The sequence below is a fragment of the Barbus barbus genome (assembly GCF_936440315.1).
Source record: "Barbus barbus genome assembly, chromosome: 36".
NCBI classification, from domain to species: domain Eukaryota; kingdom Metazoa; phylum Chordata; class Actinopteri; order Cypriniformes; family Cyprinidae; genus Barbus; species Barbus barbus.
Window position 1 is genome coordinate 8518401 of NC_136714.1, and position 12786 is coordinate 8531186.

The 12786-nt window shown below is 42.1% G+C and overlaps 1 protein-coding gene across 1 annotated transcript; it reads right to left on the reverse strand.

The window, feature by feature from the left end:
• Positions 1 to 1141: 1141 nt before the first annotated feature.
• LOC306855580 (olfactory receptor 52N2-like) lies at positions 1142 to 2080 on the reverse strand (the record flags this gene model as incomplete). Its single annotated transcript, XM_079394344.1, has 1 exon — positions 1142 to 2080. One exon carries the CDS (start codon positions 2078 to 2080, stop codon positions 1142 to 1144), a length of 939 nt encoding a protein of 312 aa, XP_079250470.1.
• Between the last annotated feature and the right edge of the window lie 10706 nt (positions 2081 to 12786).

Sequence of the window (12786 nt, forward strand, 5' to 3'; positions counted from 1 at the left end):
CAACTTCTTTTATTACTACAACCTGATTTTCTGATGCACTCATATCACTATCATCAATACTTTCTGAAATAAGTACAGATTTGTCTCTCCATCTTCCAAAAATGAACCTAAAACACATGCATAAAGACTATTATACTGCCCGCCAGTGCTGGTCAATAGTGCCAGCTACAGCAAATATTCATCACATAATAGGACTTTGTCAGTTATGCATAACGCTCAGATTTGTTGGTCTCTGAGTTGTTGTTTTATAAAAGTGCATTAAAAATGACAAAAAAAAAAACATTAGAAAACACATTTGGATGTACAATTCAATTTCAAAATTCAAAACTTGAATTTATATGCATTTTCTAGTCTAAAATGAGCTCATTATGGAGCTTTGAGAGCATGTGACTTAACATGTGCTAATGCCTTTTTTACTACTTAGTTACCAAAAATGTGAAGCACATGGCTAATACATTTTTATTTTACTGGTTGAAGGGGATGTCATTTGACATCACTAAAATGAAACTTTGTTGGTTGAACATTAATATTGTACTTTAAATGCAATTCTCTTAGCGTCATTTATAAATAAACCTTACCCGTATCCCACCTCAATAGCAGCAAAAATGTTTTGCAATACAATATGACCATAATAAGTACATTGTACTTTTGGATGCAGTTAAGGCCACCTAATATAAACGGTGACCGAATCTTCAAATATTCTTGCTTTCTATTCATGTGCATGCATCTGCTTATTTCCATTTGAGTTGCTACTTTTTTATTATTTTCTTTTTTCTTTGCAGACATATTGCTTAATACATCCACCTTATCATATTAATTAGTAAATAGAACATACACTAGAAATGATGAAAAAACAAATCAACAGTAATCATTATTTATTTAGGGTACACCAACGGCACATTATACCCCCATTAATTATGTGGACTATTATCACATATTTATCTTGTCTATATTTGTTTTTTATGCATCTCTATACATAAACTGCTTTGTCACCTATGCCTATGCACACAAGGAATTCTTAGAAAGAAATTAAAATAAATATTGAAGTGTATTTCATATTTAAAATTTGCATTCAAAGAAAATGTTCACATCATCGCAATGGTTTTCCTGTATAAATATACAGTATGCAAATACATTAAAATCAGTTAGAATTAAATTTATTTCTGCACAGCTTTAACATTCTTTGTCTTATTTCCTTGGCCTGTAAACCATATATTATGGGGTTTAATCCTGGTGGTATAACATGGAACATTACACTCCCAAACTTCCTATTTTCAGCATACTCAGAGAAGCGATGAAGAAAAATAGGGACAAAACCAGAGATAAGTAAGATTACATAAACAGTCAAATGAGTGCTGCAAGTTTTTATGGCTTTGCTGTTGGTCGCTTTGTTTTTGCTTTGTAAACATACCATTGCTATTCTGAGATATGTCAATAACACCCACCCCAAAGAAGAGGTAAGTAAAACCACAGTAAAAGTTAATCCATATATATTATTAATCACTGTATTTTCACAAGACAGTTTAAAAAGTGAAGCATTATCACAAAAGTGGTTTGGAATAAATGATCTGCAGTGAGACAGACGCACACTGAGGCCAATCAAAATTCCCACTGGCAATATTGCAGCAGCCCAGGCTCCTGCTGACAGTTTAACCATCATTTTATTGGTCATTATAGTTGGGTATCGCAGTGGATTGCATATGGCCACATATCTGTCAAAGGCCATGATCATTAGAATAGTATGGGAAGTTGTTCCATATAAATGTACAAAAAAAGCTTGGGAAACACACTCCACATATGTAATGTAGCGCTCAGAGGGGTCTGTTAATAAGTCCTTCAGTAAACGTGGTATGAGGACAGTTGCTCCAATTACATCACTCACTGGCAAGTGACAGAAAAGAATGTGCATAGGCTGGTGTAAACTTTTTTCTGCTGAGATCTGTATCAAAATCCCAATGTTAGACACCATTGTAAAGACATAAGCAATCAATAGAAAAATGAAGGCCAGCTGGTTGGACTGATGTGTAATTTGAAGTCCCTCCACTAACAGTACACTGTATCTGAATGTCAGGTTGTCCATTTGAAACCTAAACTAAACATACAGATAAAGTGGTTATATTAACAGCATAATAAGAGTAATTTGATCTTTTTTTATTAGAACCCAAAAAATACCATCATTGTTCAATTATGTAATAAGTCAGAGTTTAGTACTGTGAAATTCTGATAATATAAATAACTTAAATACCTACCAGCGAAGATGGCTGTGATAGATGCAGAGTTGTCCCACAACTTTTTATATAGATTATAAATTTAATTATTGCACCCTCTCCTACTCACTGTGGCTTATTTATACTCACAATATTCAAGATCACAACCTCCTTACTCCTTATAATGTTTAGGTTGTTTGCCCAATTTTATGTCTTTCGCTACAACTACAATCTTTCCGTCATACCTCAAGAGGGAAAATAATCTTATACCTGTCTTTTCTGTGATTGGTGCACTTTGTTTGCTGAGAACAAAGTTGTATCATTGCACTTAAAGGCCCTTGGGTACACTGAGCTCTCTTTCCACCACTAACAGATGCCCTGTTTTAAACAAGTTTTTTTTTCTAGTAGAAAAATGGTAGGACATCATTCTGAAAGTGTTTCTGTCTCAATATTTGAAAATTTACTGAAATTGTGATCACAATTAAAATACAATTAAAATATGAATTATTGTGCAACCCTTTCTGAAGAGAACGAACACTGAACTCACTTAGCTAAATAATAACACTATTGTCTCCATAGTTGAGTTTCCAATTTTTTTTTTTTACCGTTTTACTCTTAATCATTGTGAATGTTCATTACAAGAATGCAAAAACATAATGTATGTATGTATTTATGTGTTACAAAGTAGCAAGAAGGGAGAGAGCAGAGGCTTGGACTCTTGGACAACTTGCATCAGTAGTATTTATTTACAAAAACAAAGAACTTTGTAATGCAAGATACAAAGATATCAGAAACAGCAACAACAATAACAAACAAGCTTCAGATACAAACATAGGGCATTATATTCTACATATGGGAAAATGTCTCAGTTTACGCGTGTAACCATGGTTCCCCGAAGGGAACGAGACGCTGCGTCGGAAAACTCTATGGGAATGCCTTCAGCGTTACCACGCTCTGAATCACACGTGTAATCAGTCCAATGGAAGGGCGAGATGTCACGGGCGGGGTGACGTAGCGACCTGAAAGCTTAAAAGCATGTGCGATGGAACTGGCATCACTTCTAGGAGTGAAGCAAGTGCTGGCAGGGATGCCGGAAGTATGGCCCTAAGACGCAGCGTCTCATTCCCTACATACATAACCTGTGATGTTCCCCTTCAGCAACTCGAGCTGCGTCGCAAAAATGCTATGGGAATGAGATGCCCACGCTGCCAGACTTTCAAATCCCTGCCTAGTGGCGAAGAGCACAAATAAGTCGAGAGATCAGAGGACTCGAGACTATTGAATAGCATCCTGATCCACCACTTAGCATGAGCTTCTCTGGCCGGAGGCCTCAGCCTCAGTGCACCGCGGAGGAAACGTGTAACTAGGGGGTGTTTGCCCACTGACTGGCCACCGAAGGGGGCGTGGTAGGTCGCAGTGGCCGCCACGTCAGCTTTAAGGGTGGAGTGGGTTAACCCTGTGGAGAAACGAGTCTGCAGGAACTCCAGAACTGTACCAATTGACTGAGTCGAGCCGGTGATCTCTGCACCATGAAATGAAAAGTTTCCACTTCAGGGCATACAGTTTCCTTGTTGAGGGAGCTCTGGATTGGAGCATGGTCTCAACAACCTCGGTTGAGAGACCGGAAGCTATGAGCTGTGCCCCCTCAGGGGCCACACCCACAACTTCCACAGCTCCGGGCGGGGGTGAAGGATCATACCCTCCACCTGTGAGAGGAGATTCCTCCTGACGGGAATCTTCCATGTAGAGTGGTCGAGGAGAGAAATCAGGTCCGAGAACCATACTCGGTCCGGCCAGAACGGGGCTGCTATAGCAGATGGTCCCCGTCCCAGCGCACTCTTGCCAGAACTCCCGGGAGCAGAGCGATCGGGGGAAAGGCATACAGACGAAGCCTCGGCCAAGTCTGCACCATAGCATCCGGTCCCAGAGGAGCTGGAAGAATCAGAGAGAACCAGAGGGGACATTGCGATGTCTCCTGAGTCGCAAAGAGATCCACTTGAGCCTGGCCAAAACTCTCCATATCTGCTTCACCACCTAGGGGTGAAGCATTCCATTCTCCGGGCCTCGGCCCCTGTCTTGACAGGATGTCTGCTCCAATGTTGAGATGCCCAGGAATGTGAACTGCTCTCAGCGAGAGGAGTTTGTCCTGGGACCACACAAGGATCTCGTGCGCCAGATTGCCTTTCTACAAGGTTGGATGCAGGTATCACGTTGGATGCAGCTGCCATCAGATCCAGCAGTCTCTGAAACTGCTTGACAGTGAGTGACTGGCCTTCTTTCCCTCTCTTGACTACTGTAAGGAATGACTCGATATGAGCAGGGAACATACGTGCCTGCATTGCGGTCGAATCCCATACCACATCCAGATAAGTGGTTCTATGTAATGGAGAAAGCACACTTTTCTTGGCGTTTAGTCTTAACCCCAAATCTTTAATGTCGGCAAGAACGACATCTCGATGTTGAACTGCCATCTGCTCCGATTGAGCTAAAATCAACCAATCGTTAATGTAATTTGGTATGCGGATGTCCTGGAGTCGCAGAGGAGCCAGAGTAGCATCCACACACTTCGTGAAAGTGCGGGGTGAGAGTGCAAGGCCGAAGGGAAGAACCTGATATTGGTATGCTTCACCCCCGAAAGCAAACCTGAGGAACTTCCTGTGAGTGGGAACGAAAGAGATGTGAAAGTAAGCGTCTTTTAGATCTATCGTGACAAACCAGTTCTCGGACCTGATCTGAGACGCAACCTATTTGATAATGAGCATCTTGAACTTCAATCGCATGACTGAGCTGTTCCACTGACACAGATCTAAAATGAGATGCAACCCTCCACCCTTCCTTGGAACAGTAAAGTACCGGCTGTAGAACCCGGACTCTCTCTAGTGAGGAGGGACTCCCTTCCTCAAAAGGGTGACTTCTTGATCCATTACCAGAGCCTGATCAGGGCCCACCAAAGTAGGAATGAACCCGCTGAAACACAACGGTGGAGAGCCGACTGAATACGATAGCCTTCTTCTTTCGTGTGCAGGACCCACTGAGACATATTTGGCTGTAGTTTCCCTGCTGCTAAACAGTCTAGTAAGGGAATTAGTCTCTCGAGACTGATATCTGGTGTAATTGGAGAAGCTAAATCGGTGCCCTGAAGCGGTGCACTGGCCAAACTAGCTGCCCTAGAGACCTCCAACGAGTGTGGCAAGCCTCTCAGCTCCGCTACGTTTTCCTGGCAGAAGAGATTGAGAGCACCACTCGCTGGAGACCACTGCGTTCTGGAACACTGGCAGGGTTGGCAGACCGATCTCCTGAGGGCACTGAGGAGAGATGGGCACCATGTGATGCGGTGCTTGCGATTCCCACGAGCACAGCCGTCGCTCCGCCTCGGCGAAAGCGGAGCTGGCACCACTAGGAATGCTGATGAAGACTCCTTCCACAAAGAGAGCCCTCCGAGAGCAAAGCATACGCAGTACCAAATGCTCGTAAAGCAGACTCTGCGTGCCCTGTTCTCAAGGAGACAACACACAAACTGTGTCTATCCCCACCCATAATAAGCGCGGACAGAGAAGAACACACAGCCTGAGATGCTGCCCGCCCTGGCCATATGTTTGTCTTCACTCAAAGGAAATAAGGAGTGATAATGGACAGACAATACCAAATAAGTCTGACACACACAGAGCGCTTGCTGAATGACAGAAAGCAGACGCCGGGTCCACCGCACGTGCTTCCTGGTCGCTACGTCATCCCACCCGTGACAACTCGCCCTTCCATTGGACTGATTACACATGTGATTCAGAGCGTGGTCATGCTGAAGGCGTTCCCATAGCTTTTTCCGACACAGCTCGAGTTCCCGAAGGGGAACCAACAACCAAATAAAGACAAAGGGTAGGAACATAACCCATAATCAGACACCATGGAAACTAACTAGGACATAATTAAAAACCAAGGCAACTAAGGAAACAGTAACTAAAAATTCAGAAACAATGGGATGAGTCTTAAAATAAAAACACACTGGTAACGTAACAAACAAAAAGAAAAGAAGTTAGACACAGTAATGTGGTAGTCAGCAGTAGAGCGACCATCTCTCCTCACTCTCCACTCTCTCTGAACATGTTCGCTCACGGAACAGCATTCAAACTTACCACAAAACAGATTTAAAGGGACATTAACATGAACAACATGGCTGTTACAAAATCCAGAGCAGAGCCAGGGTGATGGCTCTGGACTGGAAAGCTGAGGTAAAGCCTGGAGATTCGAGGTCCAAGGTGGAACCTGAAGTTGAGAAGACCACGGTGGAGCTGGAGGGAATGACGATGATGGCGGATCCAAAGGGATGGAGCAGTGGAAGGACTAGTTTACAGCAGAACCAGGAATATGACAAACCGGAGATGGCAGGACGAGTGACCCCTGTAAAACCAGAGACATGACAGGCCACAGTGGAGCTTGGCTCAGAGACTGTGGTTGTGCTGGTGGAGCCTGAAGACTAGGAAAAGCCAGCTGAGCAGAAGGACAAGGAGAAGCCAATGAAATTAACCAGTGGAGAAGGCAGAGCCAGAAGACTGGACAGAACCAACAGAGGAGGCAGAGTTAGGAGGCTTGGTGGGACTCTAAACTTCTTGCCTTTGAATATTTTAAAATGTCTTGAATGTGTAAATTGGCAAAGCTTAGAGGGGATTTAATATGCCCTTTTTTTATAAGATATAATATAAGTCTCATGTGTCCCTAGAATGTGTCTGTGAAGTGTCAGCTCAAAACATAATACAAATAATTTATCATACTATGCTAAAAATTGCCATTTTTTTGACAGACGCAAAAAGATGCCGTGCATATACCTTTAACCTCTTCTCAAGCACCCCCCATTTTGGCATGGAAACATAAATGACATACCCAAAATATAAAGGTTGCTGCTCATGAGTCTTTCTGACTAGTTACATAATCAACATATTTTTACAAAGCAGACACTCAAAAGTTTACTATTCAAAAATCAGAATTCCTCAGACTGTTATGAATATCAAGCATAGCGTTAGTTCTGACAGGTCACGTCAGTCAAGCTCGCACCAGCTGATCCCCATCTACAGTGCCTTGCGAAGGTATTCATACCCCTTCATCTTTTGCACGTTTTGTTATGTTGCTGCCTTATGCTAAACTGCTTTACATTACTTTTTTCCACATCGATCTATATTCCATACACCATAATGGTAAAACTTAACTGATTCCATTGCTTAAGTATTCATACTCTAATCTGGGAGAGTTGAAATTTAGCTCAGGAGCATTCATATTGCTTGTAGATGTTACTACACTTCGAGTGAAGTTAACCTGTGGTAAATTAAATTGAATGGGTTTGATTTGAAAAGGCACAAACATCTTAATAAAATGTCTAACAGCTGATAATGCATATCAGAGCAAAACCCAAGCCCTGAGGTCAAAATAACTGCCTGCAGAGCTCAGAAACAGACAAAGAGTTCAGAAAAAAAAATTCTGCTTCATTGAAGGTTCACAGAAGCATGTAGTCTCTGTTAGAAGAAGTTTGAAACAACCAGGACTATTCCTAGAGCTGGCCTCCTGGCCATACTGAGCAATTGATGGAGAAGGGCTTTGGATAGTGTGGTGACCAAGAACCTGATGTTCACTCTAGTTGAGCTCCATGATCATATGTGGAGATAGGAGAAATCTACAGAAGGACAAACATCCCTGCAACACTCCACCGATCTGGGCTTCATGGTGGTGTGGCAAGGTTCAATCCTCTCTTCAGTGAAGACACATGAAAACACACTTAGAATTTGCAAAAAAACACTTAAAGAACCCTCAGACTGTGAGAAATAATATTCAGTGGTCTGATGAACTTCAATTCCAAGTGTCATGTTTGAAGGAAACCAGGCCACTGCTCATCTCATGCAGAGTACCATCTCAAAAGTAAAGTGTGCTGGTAGTAGTCTTATGCTGTGGGGCTGTTTTTCAGTGGCAGGACTGAGGGACTCGTCAGTGTAGAAGAAAAGCTCAATGCACCAAAATATAGAGATAGCCTTAATGAAAACCCAGTCCAGAGCATTCCGAACCTCAGACTGGGACGATGGACAATGGACCTAAACACACAGCAAGAGTGGCTCATAGACAAGTCTGTGAATATCCTTGAGTTGCCCAGCCACAGCCTGAGCTTGAACCCAATCAAATATTTCTAGAGAAACATGAAAATGTGCATCTGCCCCCATCTAACCTAACAGAGCTTGAGAGGTGAAGAGGTGAGGAGAAGAATAGCAGATAATTGCCAAATGCTGATGATCAAAGCTTGTCGCATCAAACAAAAAGACTTGAGGCAGTAAAAACGCTTCAGCTAAATATTTAGTTAAGGGTATGAATACTTATTTAATTTTTTTTTTTTTTTTTTTACAAAGTTGTAACAATTCTGTTTTTGCTTTGTCAGTATGGTGTAAGTGTGGACTGATGTAGATTTTTTTTTTTTTTTTAAAGCAGTTAACATAAGGCAGCAACATAACAAAACGTGAAAAAAATGAAGGGGTGTGAATACTTTCGCAAGGCACTGTACCATAGGAATACGACACCTATCTAAATATCCATATATAAGGTCCCTCAGTATTATCAGCAGTTTTCACATTGCTCAATAGCTAATTAAATGGCAAATTCGACAGGCAAAACATCATCATCACAAGGAATCAGGAATTTAGCGAGTGGAATTTGTTTCCCCAATGGACTCACCACGATTCATTCAAGTTTGTTAACTTGAACACGTGAATTCACCGCATTGATCATAAGCTGCCTGATTCAGAAATGACTGAGTTAGCATTACCTCACGCATTCCTACATTACTGAAATGGACTCCATGAGTTATGTGACCGACTCAAGAGCAAGATCAGATGGGAACTTCATCCCCAAGAAGGTTATCAAGAGATCAAGCATCCTCGCCACAGCTGCTATGTTTCACTCTCTCGAACATCTTCACAAGCTAAGTTCCTTTTAATGCTCTCAGGTTATTGGCAACATGCGTATTGCTTAGGCTCATTTAGTTGTTTAGTTGGCAATGTGTGGTATTGTGTTACTGGCATACGCTTGTCATTGCAATATGCTGCGCTTAAATGGGGATACAATGCCATCTCATGCATTCTGAGTTGTTGACAGTTGGATTGTTATGCGCGTGCGCACACTCAGCAACCTGAGCGAGAGCAAGAGCAATACGTTTTGTTCATGGTATGGAAGTCATCAGCAGCGCAGCAGTACTTGCTCGAGAAGAATGTCCCTAAAGATGTGTTTTTGGATGTGAGGAAAAGATAATCTTATTCAGTGTTATGTGAACAGTGGATGCAATTTGTTTTCCGGGGCAGCAACGGAGTTTCACAAGCGTGTTTGCTTGTTTCCGTCATTTCGGTGACAAATGTTTTATAACAAGGTACATTCTGACACTGGATTTGCACATCGTTTGATACTAAAAGATGGCGAAGTCCCAGCGATAAAGATCCCCGTCATGATTAGGAGCTGCTGTAAAATGCACCAAATATCTGTGATTGTTGTAAGTGCTCGCGACTCTTCAGCTCCGCGAGCTCGGCTATTTTTGGAGAGAATCGTAACTGTATCTTTCTTTTATGAACCTGATTAAACTGACTCTTCGGAGATGTGAATGATGCAATATAGGTTCTCAAGTTTAACATGGGATTGGCCGCAAATGCGTGTTATGTCCTCTTTAACCAATCAAGTCACCTTTATTTTATAGTACTTACAACACAGATTTAAGCAGCAGAAAGTAACGACCATGGTGCAAACGGAATCATTTCAGATGCGGTGCAGCTCCAAGAGAAATGGTTAATGGTCGTTGTTCAGTTGAAGTCATCTGCTCCAAAAACCTTGGCTGCTGACATGCTGCCTTGCTGCTTATCAGCCAATGACTTTGCAGGCAGCCTTTGTTCACGAAGGTCATGAAACTGATATCGGAGATGCTTCTGAGACAACTTAATGGTTCAATGATATAGAAAAAAAAATAGAACAAGCTTTTGTCACGGTCGGTGGTTGTAGTAATCGGCGCCCACACAAAGGATAACAAAAAGGTAAATTTAATAGCATCAACACACTTCAAACCATTTACAACTTAAGATCCGACAAACACAGAGGGAGAACTGAGGACTTATAAAGGGAGTGGAACAAACGAGGAAACAAGGTAATTAATAGAACACAGGTGATGAATATAACTAATTAACAAAACTGGGTCATGAACTAAAACAGGAAGAACCAAATATGGGCAGAAAGGAAACTAAACAGAAACAGATATATTACAGTATCTCCCCCTCCCGGAAGGTGCGTCCCGCACCGTAACAGTAACATCGGGGAGGGGGGGCGGGCGTCCTGGAGGCTGGAGCAGGACCAGGATAGGACAGGGGAGCCTCCAGGACGGATCAGGAGCCTTGGGAGACCATGGCAGGACTGGAGATTCGGGAGGCCATGGCGGATCTGGAGCCTTGGGAGGCCATGGCAGGACTGGGGATTCGGGAGACCATGGCGGATCCGGAGCCTTGGGAGGCCATGGCAGGACTGGAGATTAGGGAGACCATGGCGGATCCGCCATGGTCTCCCGAATCCCCAGTCCTGCCATGGCCTCCCAAGGCTCCAGATCCGCCATGGCCTCCCGAATCTCCAGTCCTGCCATGGTCTCCCAAGGCTCCTGATCCGTCCTGGAGCACAGGGTCCCTCAGCAACCGCCTCCACTTCCACGACAAGGGGACAAGAAGAGCCGCCTGCCCCAGACGAGTCTCCGTAGACAAGACAAGACAAGATTGATTAAAACTGCTCCTGTGGACACAACACAAAACCGGCACTCCTGGCCAGAACTAGGAAACGGCGGTGGCCGGTGGGCATGAGTCAGCGGCGATCTGGCGGGCATGAGTCAGCGGCGATCCGGCGGGCATGAGTCAGCGGCCATCCGGCGGGCATGAGTCAGCGGCGACCCGGCGGGCTTGACTCAGCGGCGATCCGAAAAAAAAACTTTATATGTGCACTGCGTTAGGCTAACCAAGACTTGTCATAGCACTTGCATGTTGTTGCTCTTTTGTTGGTTTTGATTGCTTCTAATGTCCTCATTTGTAAGTCGCTTTGGATAAAAGCGTCTGCTAAATGACTAAATGTAAATGTTAAAAATGAATGTATGTATGAATGTAAAATCTCAGGACAACCCTAGTCTGAGCATCCATTGCTATTTGTCACTCCGCATTGTCTGGCATGAATATTCCATTCATTCATAAAGAGACAGCAGCGATTTTACAATGGGTTAGACTTAAGAGATATTGAGTTAGAAAACAGAGTAAATGAAGAAGCCTATAACACACTCCAATTAACACACACACACACACACACACACAAATTGAAGAATGTAGTTTCAGGTTTCTAGATTTTATGTTTATTATTATGTCATATACATTTTTGCTTTAAGCTCTTTTTATGTAGATTTCAAGTATTTAATTTCATATAATAATACATTTATTTCAAACCCTTTCTGAAAAAAATCAATAAAAATAGAAATCATCAATACAATACCAGTGGTTTTACTGGTTATCATTGAAATTGTATTGGTTTTAATGGATATTGTAATGGACCCTATTGGTCTCTACTGGTAATTGGTTGCCTATTATTGTTGTTAAATATTATTATTGTTAAAACCACTAAATCCTAATGGAACATGCCCCCAAATACACTACAGGAAACCATTATTTAATGGTTTTAATGATTAAAAGTTGATGGTTTGTGTAATTTTGTAATGGCATTTTTAGTGGAAACCATTAGAATTTCTGTGATGGATGACACACTGTAAAGTTCTTGTGCATTTGGTATCTGCTATTTTTAACCAAAGTAATAATACAGCAACCAAAGACTCATTATGTTTGGCGATTTTAATGAAACTACCATCAGCAGAGCCATCGTGTTATGATTACGTTTGGACAGCTACTTTGCAGAGTGCACTCTTTAAGGGTTGCCATGTCTACTTATATGTGACACTTATTAAGTGTCTTTGGGCTTGTTGTTTGGGCTTGGCTCATAAAGTGATACAGTTTATGAAATTAATAAAGTAGACCAGGCACAGGCCACTTTATTTTGATTTGTAGCTTAGATAACGTGTTTGAGTATATTATGGGCTTGCTCTTATTTTTATTTTTTATAGCATGATCTGGCAACATAAATAAGTCACAGTGTACCCTGTGCTTTCCTGCATGACACATACAGAAAAGACACAACTGTAATATGTCTATTCAGCTGTCACTTCTTGCATTTTTCAGGAGTCAATTACTTTAGAATGCAGTTGTCGGTCCCGCAAATGAATGAACTGTGTATGTACAGACCTGGATTAAGCATTCAAATTTGAATTGACAACCGAATTTAGCTGCAGTGTGTACATGGCAAATATGTTGCGGTTGTGGTAATTCACCTTTTACCTGTGGCCAGATAACGACGCAGCAGTGCACTAGGCATGGATGGGTTTGAAGCTTTTAACAAACCTGCAGGACCATAGCAGCCTGGGTTTATCAGAAATGGATATTATTAATAAATTAACATTTTATTTTGAATTAAGAATGACAAAAAGTGCATAATTAAGAAA